At 44.0% G+C, this 14,172-nt stretch overlaps 2 protein-coding genes across 3 annotated transcripts in view; both read left to right on the forward strand.

Annotated features, from left to right (window-relative positions):
- The window catches only part of LOC106656742 (troponin C-like), a 44,581-nt gene extending 34,591 nt beyond the window's left edge, over positions 1–9,990 (forward strand). For both annotated transcript variants that reach the window (XM_014377870.1, XM_014377871.1), the window contains one exon: positions 9,901–9,990. In XM_014377870.1, coding sequence (XP_014233356.1) covers positions 9,901–9,926 — 26 coding nt within the window. In that variant the 3' untranslated portion in view covers positions 9,927–9,990. The remainder of the gene's footprint in view (positions 1–9,900) is intronic.
- Positions 9,991–12,811: 2,821 nt separating this feature from the next.
- LOC106656736 lies at positions 12,812–13,231 on the forward strand. The gene has a single exon (XM_014377863.1). The coding sequence runs from the start codon at positions 12,812–12,814 to the stop codon at positions 13,229–13,231; it is 420 nt and encodes a 139-aa protein (XP_014233349.1).
- Positions 13,232–14,172: the final 941 nt, after the last annotated feature.

The raw sequence follows: 14,172 nt of genomic DNA on the forward strand, positions 1-14,172 counted from the left end.
GCTTAGATGAAAGTTAGTTATCCCAATCTTTAAAATCCTTTATAATGAGTATGTTTTGGAGTAACAATCTGTAGTGAATTTTTCAAATCAAGTCCATTAGAAAAAAACAATATTGTGTACTGTAATCGAATGCACAACCTATATTTATGCTGATATTTTGAAATACCTAACTACAGTTAATACATCATAAGATGTCAGTTTTAACAAAAACAACCACTTTGATTGTATTTATAGTATATTTGTAACATTGCTTGTCAAAAACTCTAGTGCGGCTGCCCTCAACTTTATTAACCCGATAAGTCCCAAGAAGACGTTTTTTCAACTCTTTATTCGGCCACTGTATTTTTAGGGAAAATGGGGTCAAAAAAATATGCAAGTAAATAATTCTAATGTAAAATTTAATACCCTTTCAGAATCTAATCTCAGATTTTCAAAAAAATGATCAGGTCAAAAGTTAAACTTGACTTAACTTATTTGAAATTTCAAAGCTTTTGTGTTAATATCGCGTCCTTGATATCTAAACTGAAAGTAAGAGGGGTTCCGATTAAAAAAATTTATGTTTAAACACAAAAAATGGCGGTCGAAACACGAAAATATAAATGAAAACTTCTAGAATTTTTCTCAAAAACAAAAGCAAAGGTTAAAAAAGTGTATTTTTTAACCTTATTTTCACCAATCTAAACCCCGCAAACTTTTAATTTAGGTATTGAGGACGCGATATTTGGACGATCCCCTTGAAATTTCAAATGGTTTCCATTTGGAAAATCACCAGCATCATAGAGGTAGATTGGGGCAAGAGGCTGCTCATCGTTACGGGTGATTTCAACGCCTGGTCAACGGAGTGGAGATGATGTGTAAGGACACAGTGCGCCCCCGCTCTCCTTGACGCGTTCGCCACCCTCGAAGCGGTAATGCTAAACACCGGAGATACACCAACATTCACCGGTCCACTGGGCTACTCGGTCAACGATCTCACCTTCGCCAGCGACGCACTCGCTCCCTAAATTACATCATGGGCCGTAAACGAACTCTACAGGCACAGTGACCATCAAGCCATCGTTTTTGAGATAGAGACCATGAGACTGCCTAGACCCGCGACGAGTCAAAGCTGAAAGTGGAACGCGAGCACCCTTGACACAGAGTACCTCTCAGTCATGATGGCCAGTGCCGTGGTTCCACCCGGGCCTTCAGAAGAAATGGCAACGAGGCTCATGGCCGCCATTACCAGTGCATGCGATGCATCTATGACCAATGCAAGGGGATGACGCCACTGTGACGCAGTGTACTGGTGGACAAATGAGATCGCCGACCTCCGGCGCTCATGTTTGCAAGCTCGAAGGCTTGCCCAGAGAGCGCGTGGTCGGCCAAATGAAGGCGCCTGCCGAGCGAGCTATGCCTCCGCAAAACGTCTCCTGTGCGTGGCTATAAAAACCAGCAAGCGCCGGTGCTGGAACAAACTGTGCAACGAGGTCAACGAGGACGTATGGGGCAATCTATACAAGACAGTCATGTCCCGACTCAGAGAACCGAGAGCATTGTACCTTGGGAAGTTAACAAGGCACCGTGGGTCCCGGTTAAATGCGATTGAAATTTTTTTGGTAATAGATTTTGACCTCCTGACCATAAGTCCTTATCGGCGGTACTCGATCCTGTGAGCCGTTTTTGAGAAAAAAAAAGATTAAAGTCACGTCCTTTAGCGGTGACCCGACATAACCCCTCTGCGCCAGTTGAGCGTAGTGCGCGATAATTCAGCTTTTGCCGTAAGTCCAAGACTTAGGCAGCACGTCTGTGTTACTTTGAAATATTTTCTAACTATTAACGATGTCATTTTCTTCAGCAGTCGATGATCTATCTTGGCCATTGGTCCTGTTCTCCGAATGGTTGGGTTGGCTTGGGGCGCCGCTACTACGTAGCTTCTTGTGATTCTTTTGACAGCACTGTTTGCAAGAGAATTTCGAGGTGCACTCCAATACTCGATGAGAACGGGCAAAGCAGTTTCAGAACAGGCCTAGCTTTAAAATACAATTGTATCGTTCAGATACAGATAGAGATTAAAATTGAGGGCACGTATGAAGAGCATATGTTCAAATTGTCATACCTCGCACTAGTCGATCCCAAGCCACGTTGAAATTCGAATCGATGATGGGCAGTCCTATTACGCGATGCTCTGTGTCCGCCTGCATAATTCAAACACCCGATAATTCTGCCTACGAAAAGCCGACTCACGACGTTATTGATCGATCATATGCACCAGGTGACATTGCACGGTGGTGTGCAGTTGATTGTGTCGCATCTCAGACAGCACTATTGGATCCCAAGGCTCAAAGTCGTGGTCAGCGCACAATTGAGAAAGTGTGTTGTTTGTTTGCGATACAGAGCCGCTACTGCATCGCAGCGAATGGCTGATTTACCCGCCGTACGCGTCACACCTGATCGGTTGTTTAAAAGCTCCGGTGTTGATTACGCCGGGCCTTTCATGTTGAAAGCGTCCAGGCATAGGGGCTCGCATAAGGATATATGGCCATTTTTGTTTGCATGGTGACTAAAGCCGTGCATTTAGGAGCTGTGTCATCTTACGATACTGCCTCATTTATTGCAGCCCTGAAGCGCTTTGTCTCTCGCAGAGGGCAGTGCTTGCATATATACAGCGATTGCGGCACGAACTTTGTAGGTGCAGATGCGCAGCTTCGCCAAATGCATCGGAAAGGCTCAGCCTTCTACAAGTCGATTTTCTCGCACTTGAGTGGTAAAGACATAACTTGGCATTATAATCCGCCCGGCTCTCCTCACTTCGGAGGTCTGTGGGAGTCAGGTGTTAAATCTGTGAAGCACCATTTAAAGCGCATGATAGGCGACACGCTTCTTCTCACCTATGAAGAGTTCGCTACACTTTTAGCTGAGATAGAAGCGATTTTAAATTCTCGGCCCCTCACTCCTTTGCCTGAAGAGCCGGAGCCCGAGACGGTACTGACTCCCGCTCATCCGATAATCGGTGAATCTTCTTTTTTGATCGCCGAATCTCCGGTAAAGGCTGAGAAAATCGGAGCGTTAGAAAGGTGGAAGAGGGTCACTCAGTTGACGCAAGTCTTCTGGGAACGGTGGTCCAAGGAGTACTTGTATACGTTGCAAAAACGCAATAAGTGGCAACTACCCGAACCAAACATCGTGGTCGGCGATATCGTTTTAGTAAAAAAACGAAAGTACTCCGTGCGCCCGTTGGCCCATGGCTAAAGTCACGGCGATCCACCCTGGTAGAGATGGTTTGGTGAGAGTTGCTACAGTCACGACGGCCTGCGGGTCTTATAAGAGACCCATCGTTAAGCTCGTTAAAATCGTCGACCAGCCCGACGAATAAGTCAAGTTTGATAAAGCACTTCGTCCTGAAGCCGGGCCTGGCGCCGGGAGCCTGTCTACTGGTGGAACGACGAAATCGCGGAGTGTAGACGGACTGCATCCGTGTGCGAAGGTACGCTCAACGGGCACGCGGTCGTCCTGACAAAATAAATCGTCGCGAGGAGTTCGCCGACGCTTGGAGGCGACTACGCAATGCGATAAAGGCGAGCAAGCGCCTCTTCTGGAGGCAGCTCTGTGACGAGTCGGACCTCGATGTACGGGCTAAACCATACAGAACGGTCATGTCTCGCCTCAAGGTACCCAGGACGTCGCCACCTACCGCACCTGGCTTGGTGCGGCGAGCGGCGTCCACGCTGTTCCCGCGGGTCATTCCTCGGCCAATCGATACCCCATCGGTACTGGAGGAGCACTTGATTCCCGAGGTCGGCGTCGAGGAGCTGCGAAGGGCATATCGGCGTGTGAAGATCGGGGCAGCCCCTGGTCCAGACGGTATCCTTAACACTGCCCTTAAGGGCTAACAGGGGGCTTAATTATTCTTCATTTTTCAATTACAGTACTAGCCATAAGCAGCTACAGCCATAAGATGAACTGCAGCTACTTGTGTGTACAAATTTCTAGAATTTAGTATTCATTTTTTATCATTTTCCATAAATTAATTCTACTTTGCTATATGTACAAGTAGCTACAGTTCATCTTATGGCTAGCTTTTGGTTGCGACCATGGCCAATTGGCTATCGAACAACATGAAACCAATTGGGGTACCATCGATCAATGCTTGCTCTTGGATTTCTACGACAGGTAGCTTAGATATGCGTATAGCTTGCGTTGAAGGTTAATACCCTCATTATTATTGTACTTAACTATTTCTAAGTATCTAACTAGACAAAATACTTTCAAATAGGGTTTTGAAAAGGGTTATCATGTGTGTTCTTAAAAAAATTATTTTTTTTTCACTTTTACAGCCTAGTACTGTAATTGAAAAATGAAACATAATTAAGGGGCTATTCTACTTTATCCATTTCAAAAAATCGATTTTTTTTTTATTTCATTTTTTGAAAGTAAATGTCTTTGAAAATATTGTGTCAAAATTTCAGAATGATCAAAGCCTTCTAAGTATACTCTTTGCAACGGCACGCATCTCTTAGTGCGCGTGTACGCTTGTACCAGTATAATACGCCTGGCAGCTACACCCCTTTTTTCGAATCTTGGCTCATTATATACATATAATCAGATGTTGTAACGTACTGTATAGGCTTATTATAAGCGCTGAGCACGTGGTTGTAGATGATTTTGAACTTTAATCAAAGTTTAGCTGCAAAGATGTTTAGGTGGCCACACGCAAAATAATAACGAGAGCTTCAACCATTGCGTGTGGATGATGGCACCAAAACATATTTTTTCCGGTGGTGTAATTGTTGAAATTGCAACCCAAATAGTTGCTTGTATCTTCAATGAAGGATTTTGCACCGTGCTAAAAATGATGGATGAGCTAAACTTAAAAATCAGAGCCTATGCCTCTACTTACGCTGAGAAGCGCGACGAGCAGCGCATACGTTTAGCGAACCGCCGTAGCACTGACTTGTCTCAGAAAGATAGAGCAAGCCGCAGAGACACCAGAATGTATGAAAATCAATTTCATGAAGAATCTGAAGGTCGTCTGTATAGCGCCGGTATCGCTGATTAATCGTAAGTATCAAATTTTTAACTATTCGAAAAAAAAACTTTGAACGCGTTTTTCTCAAAATGATGTTTTTCGATATGGTCCCAGTGATTTCTCAAAAACTACTGGATCGATTCGTCTGAAATTTTAACCACTTATTTGTTACATATATACGTATGGTTGGAACCAAAATTTTGTCAAAATTCAAATTTTTTCTATTTTTTTATAAGGAAAAACCGAGAAAAAAAAGGTCGTTTTTTATTCCATTTGCTCATACGGCCGCCATTTTGTTATTTTTGACCCAAAAATGAAAATTTTGGTCCCAACTATAGCCAACCATGCACTGAATAAAAGGCTTTTTTCATTTTGTGTTTCAGATGTTTCATTATTGCTGAATCAGTAGGACAGTGCGCACCTGTTTTTTTTCGTGCCTGCACACATGACTGCATTATACACATATATGTATAGTAAAACTAATAAAAAAAATTTTTTTATTTACTTCAATACTACCTTTATCAACCCCAAAAAGATTTAGAATGATACCTGTCATAGATTGCTTAAAAAAAATTTGCGGAAAATACCTTTTTTTATGGCCGACAAAGTAGAATAGCCCCTTAAGCCCCCTGTTAGCCCTTAAGGCGGCGGTCGAGGCTTGTTTCGACAGTTTTTGCCGCGTCTTTACGGCTTGTCTCAGGGAGGGGTGCTTCCCCGAAACGGCAAAGGCTCATCCTGATGTTAAAACCAAGTAAGTCTGCTGCCGAACCATCGTCGTACCGCCCGCTATGCATGTTAGACACAGCGGGTAAAATCCTCGAAAGGATCATAGTTGGTCGCCTGGACGCCCACAATGAATGGCCTGCTGGTCTAGCGGACTCGCAGTTCGGCTTCCGTAAGAGGCGATCAACTGTTGATGCCATACAGACCGTTCTCAGCACTGCACAACCAGCCATCAGTGGCAGACGATGGCGTCAGGGCACCAAGAAGTACTGCGCCATCATCATTTTAGACGTGAGGAACTCAACTCAACGCGGTGGAACAAAATTCTCACCGCCCTGAACCAAATGGAGGTCCCGGCTTATCTGCAAAGGATGGTTTCTGACTAATTCCGCGGCAGAGTGCTAGAGTTCGCCACGGATGATGAGGCAGAGACTTACGAAGTTACGGCTGGCTTGCCACAGAGATCCGTACTTGGCCCCATTCTTTGGAACGTCATGTACGATAGGATCCTGAGGCTCGAGCTACCGAAGTCCGCAAAAATCGTCGGATTTTCAGACGACATTGCAATCACGGTGGTGGCCAAGCACTTAGACCTCGTCGAGTTATACTCAAACGAAATCATACGTCTAGTGCGAGCAGCCTTGACTAAACTGGGGCTACAGACTGCTGACCAGAAAACGGAGGTTCTCCTGGTCACCAGTAGGAAAGTGAGGGAGACCATCTACCTCAGGGTCGGTGATCACTATATCACGTCGGCTCCCTGCATCCGATACCTAAGCGTACACATTGACGCCAGGCTGCGATTCGAGGAGCATCTTCGCATCGTTAGCGACAAGGCAAACCGGGTTACAGGCGCACTACTGGGTCTTATGCTCAACATTGGAGGCCCGATGAGCAGTCGACACAGGCTCTACGCCAGCGTGGTTGACTCGATCCTCCTATACGGTGCCCCGGCATGGAGTGAGGCTGCAAAGAAGCAGAGCTACGCCCGCCAGGCGGCCTCGATTCATTGTCGTGCCTGCCTGCGAGTGATCTGCGGTTTTGCAGCATCTCACACGAGGCCACATACGTTCTTGCGAGCATACCATCGCTTACACTACTCATCGACGAACACTCGAGGCTGTACTTACGTCGCCTCGAAAGCGTCGAGAGTGAAGAACGGGCCAAGACGATCGAGGAATGGTAGGCCCAATGGACCCGCTCGAAGAAGCGACTCATCCCGAACATCATTCCGTAGATTGAGAGGAGGCACGAAGAGGTGAATTACCACCTCATGCAACTCCTGACCGGTCACGGCTGCTTCAGGTCATACCTGTGTCGTTCAAACAACGACACCGGTGACCTGTGCCCGGTATGTCCTGTGGCGGTGGAAGATGTCAAACACGTCATTTTCCTTTGCCCTCGATTCGCGGAGGAAAGAGAGGTGCTCCACCGCCTCTTTTGGGGTCCCCTGGAGCCTGAGACGCTGGTAGGATTCATGCTGGAGGCTGGAACCAACTGGCTGGCAGTGTCCACCTTCGCCCAATCGGTCATGACAAGACTGTGGAGCGAAGATAGGGCAAGAAGAAGATGACCGGACGATGCGGTGAGACAAAGACGATGAAGACACGAAGATGACTTCTCAGAAGTAAGCACACAGCTCGAGCCTCTCCCGCGAAATAATACCTAAAGGTAGTCCCGCGGGAAAGAAAAGGGGCAGGAGATAAGGATGGGTTTTAGTTGGTATTAGTAGGGAGGCATATTACACGCCCACACAACATCTGTACACAAACAACAGTACACTACTCGAGTCCGACATATCCGTGCGACACACAAGAGTCGCACGTTGAATCCGTAAAAGGATTACCCTCCTTCCCCAAAACACACACACACACACACACACACACACACACACATGAGCCGTCCTCGTATCGTCCGCTGTGTATGTTAGACACGGCGGGGAAGATTCTTGAGAGAATCATATACGACCGGCTGGAGGCTTTCACAGAGAGACCCGGAGGCCTCTCGGAGCAACAGTATGGCTTCCGGAAAGGACGCTCAACGATCGATGCCATCGAAGACGTCATTTCCACCGCCCGTGAGGCCATCGACGGCAAGAGGTGGTACCGCGGCACCAAGCAGTACTGCGCCGTGGTGACACTCGACGTAAGAAATGCGTTCAATTCGGCTCAGTGGGACAACATTCTCGCCGCTCTACGCCGTTTGCTCGTACCCGATTACTTGCTGAGAATAATTTCTAGCTACTTCTCAGCAAGAGTGCTCGACTTCACCACGGATGATGGCCCAGAGTCCTACGAGGTCACAGCAGGTGTCCCACAGGGGTCAATATTGGGCCCGATCCTGTGGAACGTCATGTATGACGCGATCCTGCGCCTCAACCTCGATGGCGATGTTCGTATCGTCGGCTTCGCGGACGACATCGCAGTGGTGGCTGTCACCAAGCATCTATGGCAGATCGCTATGACACGATCTGAACGCTGCCATTCTACAGGTGCGAGGCGTGCTTCAAGCTCTCAGCTCACAAACAGCTGACCACAAGACGAAGGCTCTGCTCATCACAAGTAAGAAAAAAGAGGAAACCATCATCATCACCGTAGGTGACCACAGCATACGCTCGTCCCCCTCCATCCGCTACCTGGGCCTGCATATCGACGTCAAGCTGAAGTTCGACCACCTCCTCCGAACAGCCAGCGCGAAGGCAGCCGGTGTGATCGGTGCCCTTACGAAGATCATGCCCAACTCTGGCGGGCCCAGAAGCAGCCGACGCAAGCTGTATGCTCATGTCGTCGACTCCATACTCCTGTATGGAGCCCCCATCTGGAGCACAGCAGCACAAAAGCGAGTCTACATTCGCCAGGCAGAGTCAGCCCACCGACGAGCCTGCCTGCGTGTGATCGGAGGTCGGCCGCATGTTTCCTACGAGGCCACATATGTTGTTGCCGGCATTCCACCACTGGCCCTTCTCGCGGACGAGCGAGCGCAGCTCTATGGCCGCTGCCGAGAGGACGCAAAGGACGAGGAATGCTTGGCAACGCTAAGCAAGTGGCAGGAAGCATGGGACCGGTCGACGAAGGCCCGATGGACGCACCGACTGATCCCAAACATCAGAGTGTGAATCGAGAGGAGGCACGGATAGTTGAACTACCACCTCACGCAACTTTTAACCAGGCCTGGCTTCTTTTAACACCATAGCCGACGCTACGATCATAATCAAAGCGCGCAATGCCCGGTTTGCCCCTCATCCATCGAGAACGAGGAGCACGTATTCTATCACTGCGCTCAGCGAAGAAAGAGAGAGACTACCGACTCTGCTCCACCAATCTTTTTTGTTAAAAATAACGTTTTTTTGCTCCAGACGCTATCACCTTCAATTAAAAAATCTGAAAAAATTTGAGATTATGTATTTTGATGAAGAAGAAAGTAAAAAAATTTATCCAGATTTTATAAGGTTCCGTACCGCCCTACGAAAAATTATTTTCGTGAAAAAAGCGGTTTTTCAGCTCTAGGCTTTATCGGCATGAATGAAAAATTTTGAAAAAATTCAAGGAATCGTTTTTTGGCGTCAAAATTAAGAAAAAAATACTCCGGTCTGGTATATCGCACCATTTCACCGAAAATAAAACAATTGTAATTTTTAATGATTTTTCTGAAGGCTTGAAGCACTCAATAAATCTTAAAAAATTTAAGATTGTTTGGATTGTCGAAAAGTACCTTCATGAATTTTTTAGATGTTTTAATTACTTCAGGGCTTTAAAATAAATACAAATAGAAAATAGACGTTTATAGCAGTGGTGGGAGGTAAGAGGGGGGAGGGGGTCTTAAATGTTGGTTTTTGGACTCTTTTATGATGTACTGTAACATATCAAAATTTCAGGAAAGTCCGTGGACCTCACCCGCAGGTTTATTTGAAAAATTCTGATTCTGACCCATATATTTTCCTCTCTGGGGCACACGTGCAGAGAAAACAACATGGGCCCGAGAATGTAGACCCCTTAGATTAAATGTCTAATACGAGACTCGAAAAAAAGTCATAAGCTTGTTATCACTTTTAATAATAATGGAAATTTAACTTTTGTAAATGACAAACTTTCATAACAAGTAATTTAAGTTTTTCAAAAAAATTTACTGAAAGATTTTTGTAAATTATCAACTTCTATTTTTTGTTGCAGAATTCATGGAGGCCATGACGAAGTAGAAATTTTGGTTGTTTAGAGGTGTATATATTTTCATGAAGAAAAATAAAATAAAAAAATAGAAAATTTTGTTGTTATTATAGAACATTTAAATACATTAATAAATTAATCAGAATTCAAAAACCATTGTCAATTCATTATTAATAAAATCTGACATAAAAATTCGCTACTTTAATTTTAATAAAACAGCGCTGATAAAAACTAACTGAACCCTTACCCTTGTTCAGAAACTAAACATTACATCATACCTGACTTTTTGACTATACATATTAAAAATTTAGCGCACATGGTGTGAACAGGTCTGTAATGCTGAAGCGTGCATGATTTTTTGTGCCAGCTTGACAAACCACGTGGACTTGCCGAAAATATTATGAGTTTTAAGAATAGTTATTTGCGAATCGTATTTTGAATCGGATTTCGCGTGAGCGCCAACCGCGAGAAGACAACATAAACGGGTCTGTTCATTGATATACAAGTAACGTGCGTGTAAATAAATGTAAAAAGAAGAGATCTGACAAGAAGAACACCTAAGCTTCGGGTCATGGATTTGGCCCAAACTTACTAAGGGTACTTTGTATACCTAGAAAATATGGACAGTAGGTTTAGTTTGATCTCATATGTCTCTGGAAGATGTACAACCCATATGCACTATTAAAATATTAATAATTTAATTCCCGCAATGGAACCTATTTTTTTCATTTGAATAAATATATCAGAAGAAAGTAAATGAGGTTCAACGACAAGGGGTTGTATTTTTCGAATATTGTTCCTTTTTTCATATTTATAACTGCATAATGGCGCATACTATGGCTCTAATTAGTTTGTTTATTTGAATTTGGACAGTGAGCCTATAGAGCTGGAGTTTCCTACAATTCTACATGTTTTCAAAGCATTTTAAAGTGCAAGTCAAGGTGCAGTCAAGTTGGTTGAACTTGATTTAATTAGTATTGAGTCATCAGTTTATAATAAAGGAAGTTTTTTACATATAATTAATATTTGAATATTGCACGCGGTTTGTAGTTATTTCAGAGGCCTATGAGATCAAACTAAACCTACCGGTCATGTTTTCTCGGAGTACAAAGTATTTTCAGTAAGTGGGGTCAGATCCATGACCCAGAACCGGGGTGGTCTCCTTGTAAGTCTGAGAGTTGCCTCAAGACAGGCAAAGTGACGAGAGCTCGAATGTAAGAGTTGAGCGTGAGATCCTTGAAGATTTTTGGATAGATTCGCGGATAATAAGGTCCTGAAGTCACCTTAGTTCGGGCCCAACCCTTAGTCGTTGTGTTTGTAAGTCGCTTGCGCCGACGCGTCCTTCAGAGCTGAGATCAATGTGTCTGCCTTTGGTCGGGTATCTAGTTCTCTCTGAAGCAGTGTGTAATGTTTATTGAGTAAAAATAAACCTGGTCGTTGTTTTTTTTAATTTTGTGTGTATGTTTATTTGAGTGAGAGAGTATGATTTTCTATAGTCCTTTTTCTGTCTGTAGAAACAGACACCCAGAAGGCTCTACGAGCTAGAACAAACCTTTGAAGCCAAGGGGCACGTTACCCGAACGGTTGGTAGAATAAGTTGGAGGGTTGCAGAAAATATTAATATTGATGTTGTGAACAAGTGTACGCAAATTTGGTGCCAAAGCTAAAACGGTACCCTCTGAAAATTTCGACAGGTGGGCAAAAACACCACTCACCAGAAAACGCAAGAGAAGAAAAAATGTAAAGTACACGAAAAAGGCTCACGGAAACAGCTGTATCTCAGTGCCAAATTAAAATTTTATAGTTTCGAAAATTGCAATGAAAAGGAGTGGGAAAATCCTACTCAAAAATTCAATAAAAAATTTCAAGTTTAAGGTGTATTTAAGCCCTTGATGGCGTAGTCACATTTTTATCCATACGATTCTCGGCTATTGCAACCGGCTCCTGCTTGATATGTTCATTACCACTCTTTACTTGTTGGTTCAAAATTACTAATAACTTTATTTGTAACCATTACAGTTTCTGGTAGTGCATATTTCATAGAAGATACAGCTTGACAGGTTTTATTGTCTTTATCGTTTGGAATTATGCATGGTCTTAGTTGATCTACGTGTCGTTTCCATTGTAAACCACCACCACTCGTTGTCACAAAGTATGATACTGGGCTTAATTTTTTACATGTTTCCAGTTACCATTTCTGTAGTCTTTAGCCATTACTAAATTAGATTTGTCAAATTCTATGGATCTATTCCATTATAAGCCTTTATTTGGCTTTCTTGTTTTTAAATGACAGTATTATTTTCATTAACTCTTAATGAATCCCAATTATTTCTGAATTTATGCCTAATATGTAACTCTGCGGGTGACACTCCTGTTGTACAGTGTGGTGATGATCTATAGTGGAATAAATATTCAACTATTTTCTCTTTTTTATTCATTCTTTCTTTTCTTAGTAACTTAAGACCACTGCTTTTAATCGTTCCAGTACTTTACCAAGTTTCGTGTCGTGTTCATCCGTGTCTTCTCCACCTATATTAATATCATCAAAGAAAACTTTTACACCTTCAATATTTGCTAGAAGATTTTCCGTTTCTCTTTGAAATAATCACTGCGCTGATGCAATACCGAATGCTAATCCCGTGTACTGAAATAAACCTTTATGAGTCGAAATGGTTGTATATTCGCTCGATTTGTCATTCAACGGGAATCGTTTATACACATTTACTATATGTAATTTCGATAACACTCTATGTCCACTCAATGACGCTAGTATGTCTTGGATTATCGGTATAGGATACTTGTCCATTTTCACATATTTATTAATTGTAATACGGAAGTCACCGCAAATTCTTATATCAACGTTTTTTCTAAGCAGTGGTATAATATGGGTTGCCTATATAGCGAGAAGGCTTCGAGAATGGCGGGAGCCCTTTCGCAGATCATGCCGACCATCGGTGGCCCCAGGAGCAGTCGGAGGTGGCTCTACGCCAACGTTATCGACTCAATCCTCCTCTACAGCGCCCCCATCTGGAACTGCAGAACCGGGACACAGACCGGCATGCGTCAGGCGGAAGCAATCCATCGGCGAGCCTGCCTACGCGTCATCAGTAGTCGCTCGCACCTCCCGTACGAGGCTACCTACGTCCTTGCCAGTATACCACAGCTGGCTTTACTCGCAGACGAGGGTATTCGACTCTACCAACACCGCCATAAAGACGCGAGTGCTGAAGAACGCAAGGAGACACTAAGAAGACGGCAGAACCGGTGGGATCGTTCGCCAAAAGGACGATGGACATACAGGCTGATCCCCAACATCAGATTGTGGATAGACAGGTGACACGGAGAGGTAGACTACCACCTTACTCAGTTCCTGACAGGCCCCGGCTATTTTAAACACCACTTTCAAAGCTATTACCGCATCGCTAGCGCAAACTGCCTAGCCTGTCCCCACACGATCGAAAACGCAGAGCACGTTTTCTTCAACTCCCCTCGATTTGAGGAGGGAAGAGAGAAGCTCCATCGCCAGCTCCAAGTTGTCAGGCCTGAAAATATCGTCCAGCTCATGCTAGTGGACAAAAAAACTGGCTCTCGGTAGCCACCTTCGTCCACTTAGTCATAACTAGTCTCAGAGCCGAAGAGATGGCCAGAAGAAGATGACCGGACGATTCGGCATGAAGAAGACGCAACAACAAACAGTGCAAACGTGACGAGCTCGCTGCACCAGCCCAGCCTCTTCCCGCAAAGTAATGCCCGAAGGTGGTTTCGTGGGGGTTAAACAGAGCAGAAGGAGAAGTCAATGGGCCACACAACATCTTCTATATGCTTCTATATATTTTTTACTATCTTCATGTTTCTATATCCTGCTTTACATAACATATGTAGCCACGAAAAATCCACAAATGTACTGAAATCCTTTTTTTTAACAAACCAAGCCCATCGCACCCATGAAAAAAAAGGCACTGAAACACTATTTTAGACTAACTTACCTTTTTTTTTTCAACTTTGGGCTTTAACTGTTAAGTTAATTATTTTAATTTTTATAAAAAATGTTCGGAGGGAATTTTCTCGAATTTTTTAAATTTTTTTTTAGAAACACGCAATTTTCACAATTTTCACTTCTGAGCTAAAATCCTACGTACTTCCGTAGAAAAAGCATTTAACTTCAAGATCTTTTTCGAAATTTTGTTCCAGATGCCACAGAAGTCGAGAAAGCTTTCCGCCAATCAAAAAATCACTATTTTGTAAAATTGTGATATCTTCGCCATTTTGTGCATAAAA

Source organism: Trichogramma pretiosum, unplaced genomic scaffold, assembly GCF_000599845.2.
Source record: "Trichogramma pretiosum strain Unisexual culture from Peru unplaced genomic scaffold, Tpre_2.0 scaffold108, whole genome shotgun sequence".
Lineage (NCBI taxonomy): Eukaryota > Metazoa > Arthropoda > Insecta > Hymenoptera > Trichogrammatidae > Trichogramma > Trichogramma pretiosum.

What these genes read in the sequence shown, in the direction of transcription:
- LOC106656736 (XM_014377863.1), top strand. Translation starts at nt 12,812, where the DNA reads ATGGCGGGAGCCCTTTCGCAGATCATGCCGACCATCGGTGGCCCCAGG.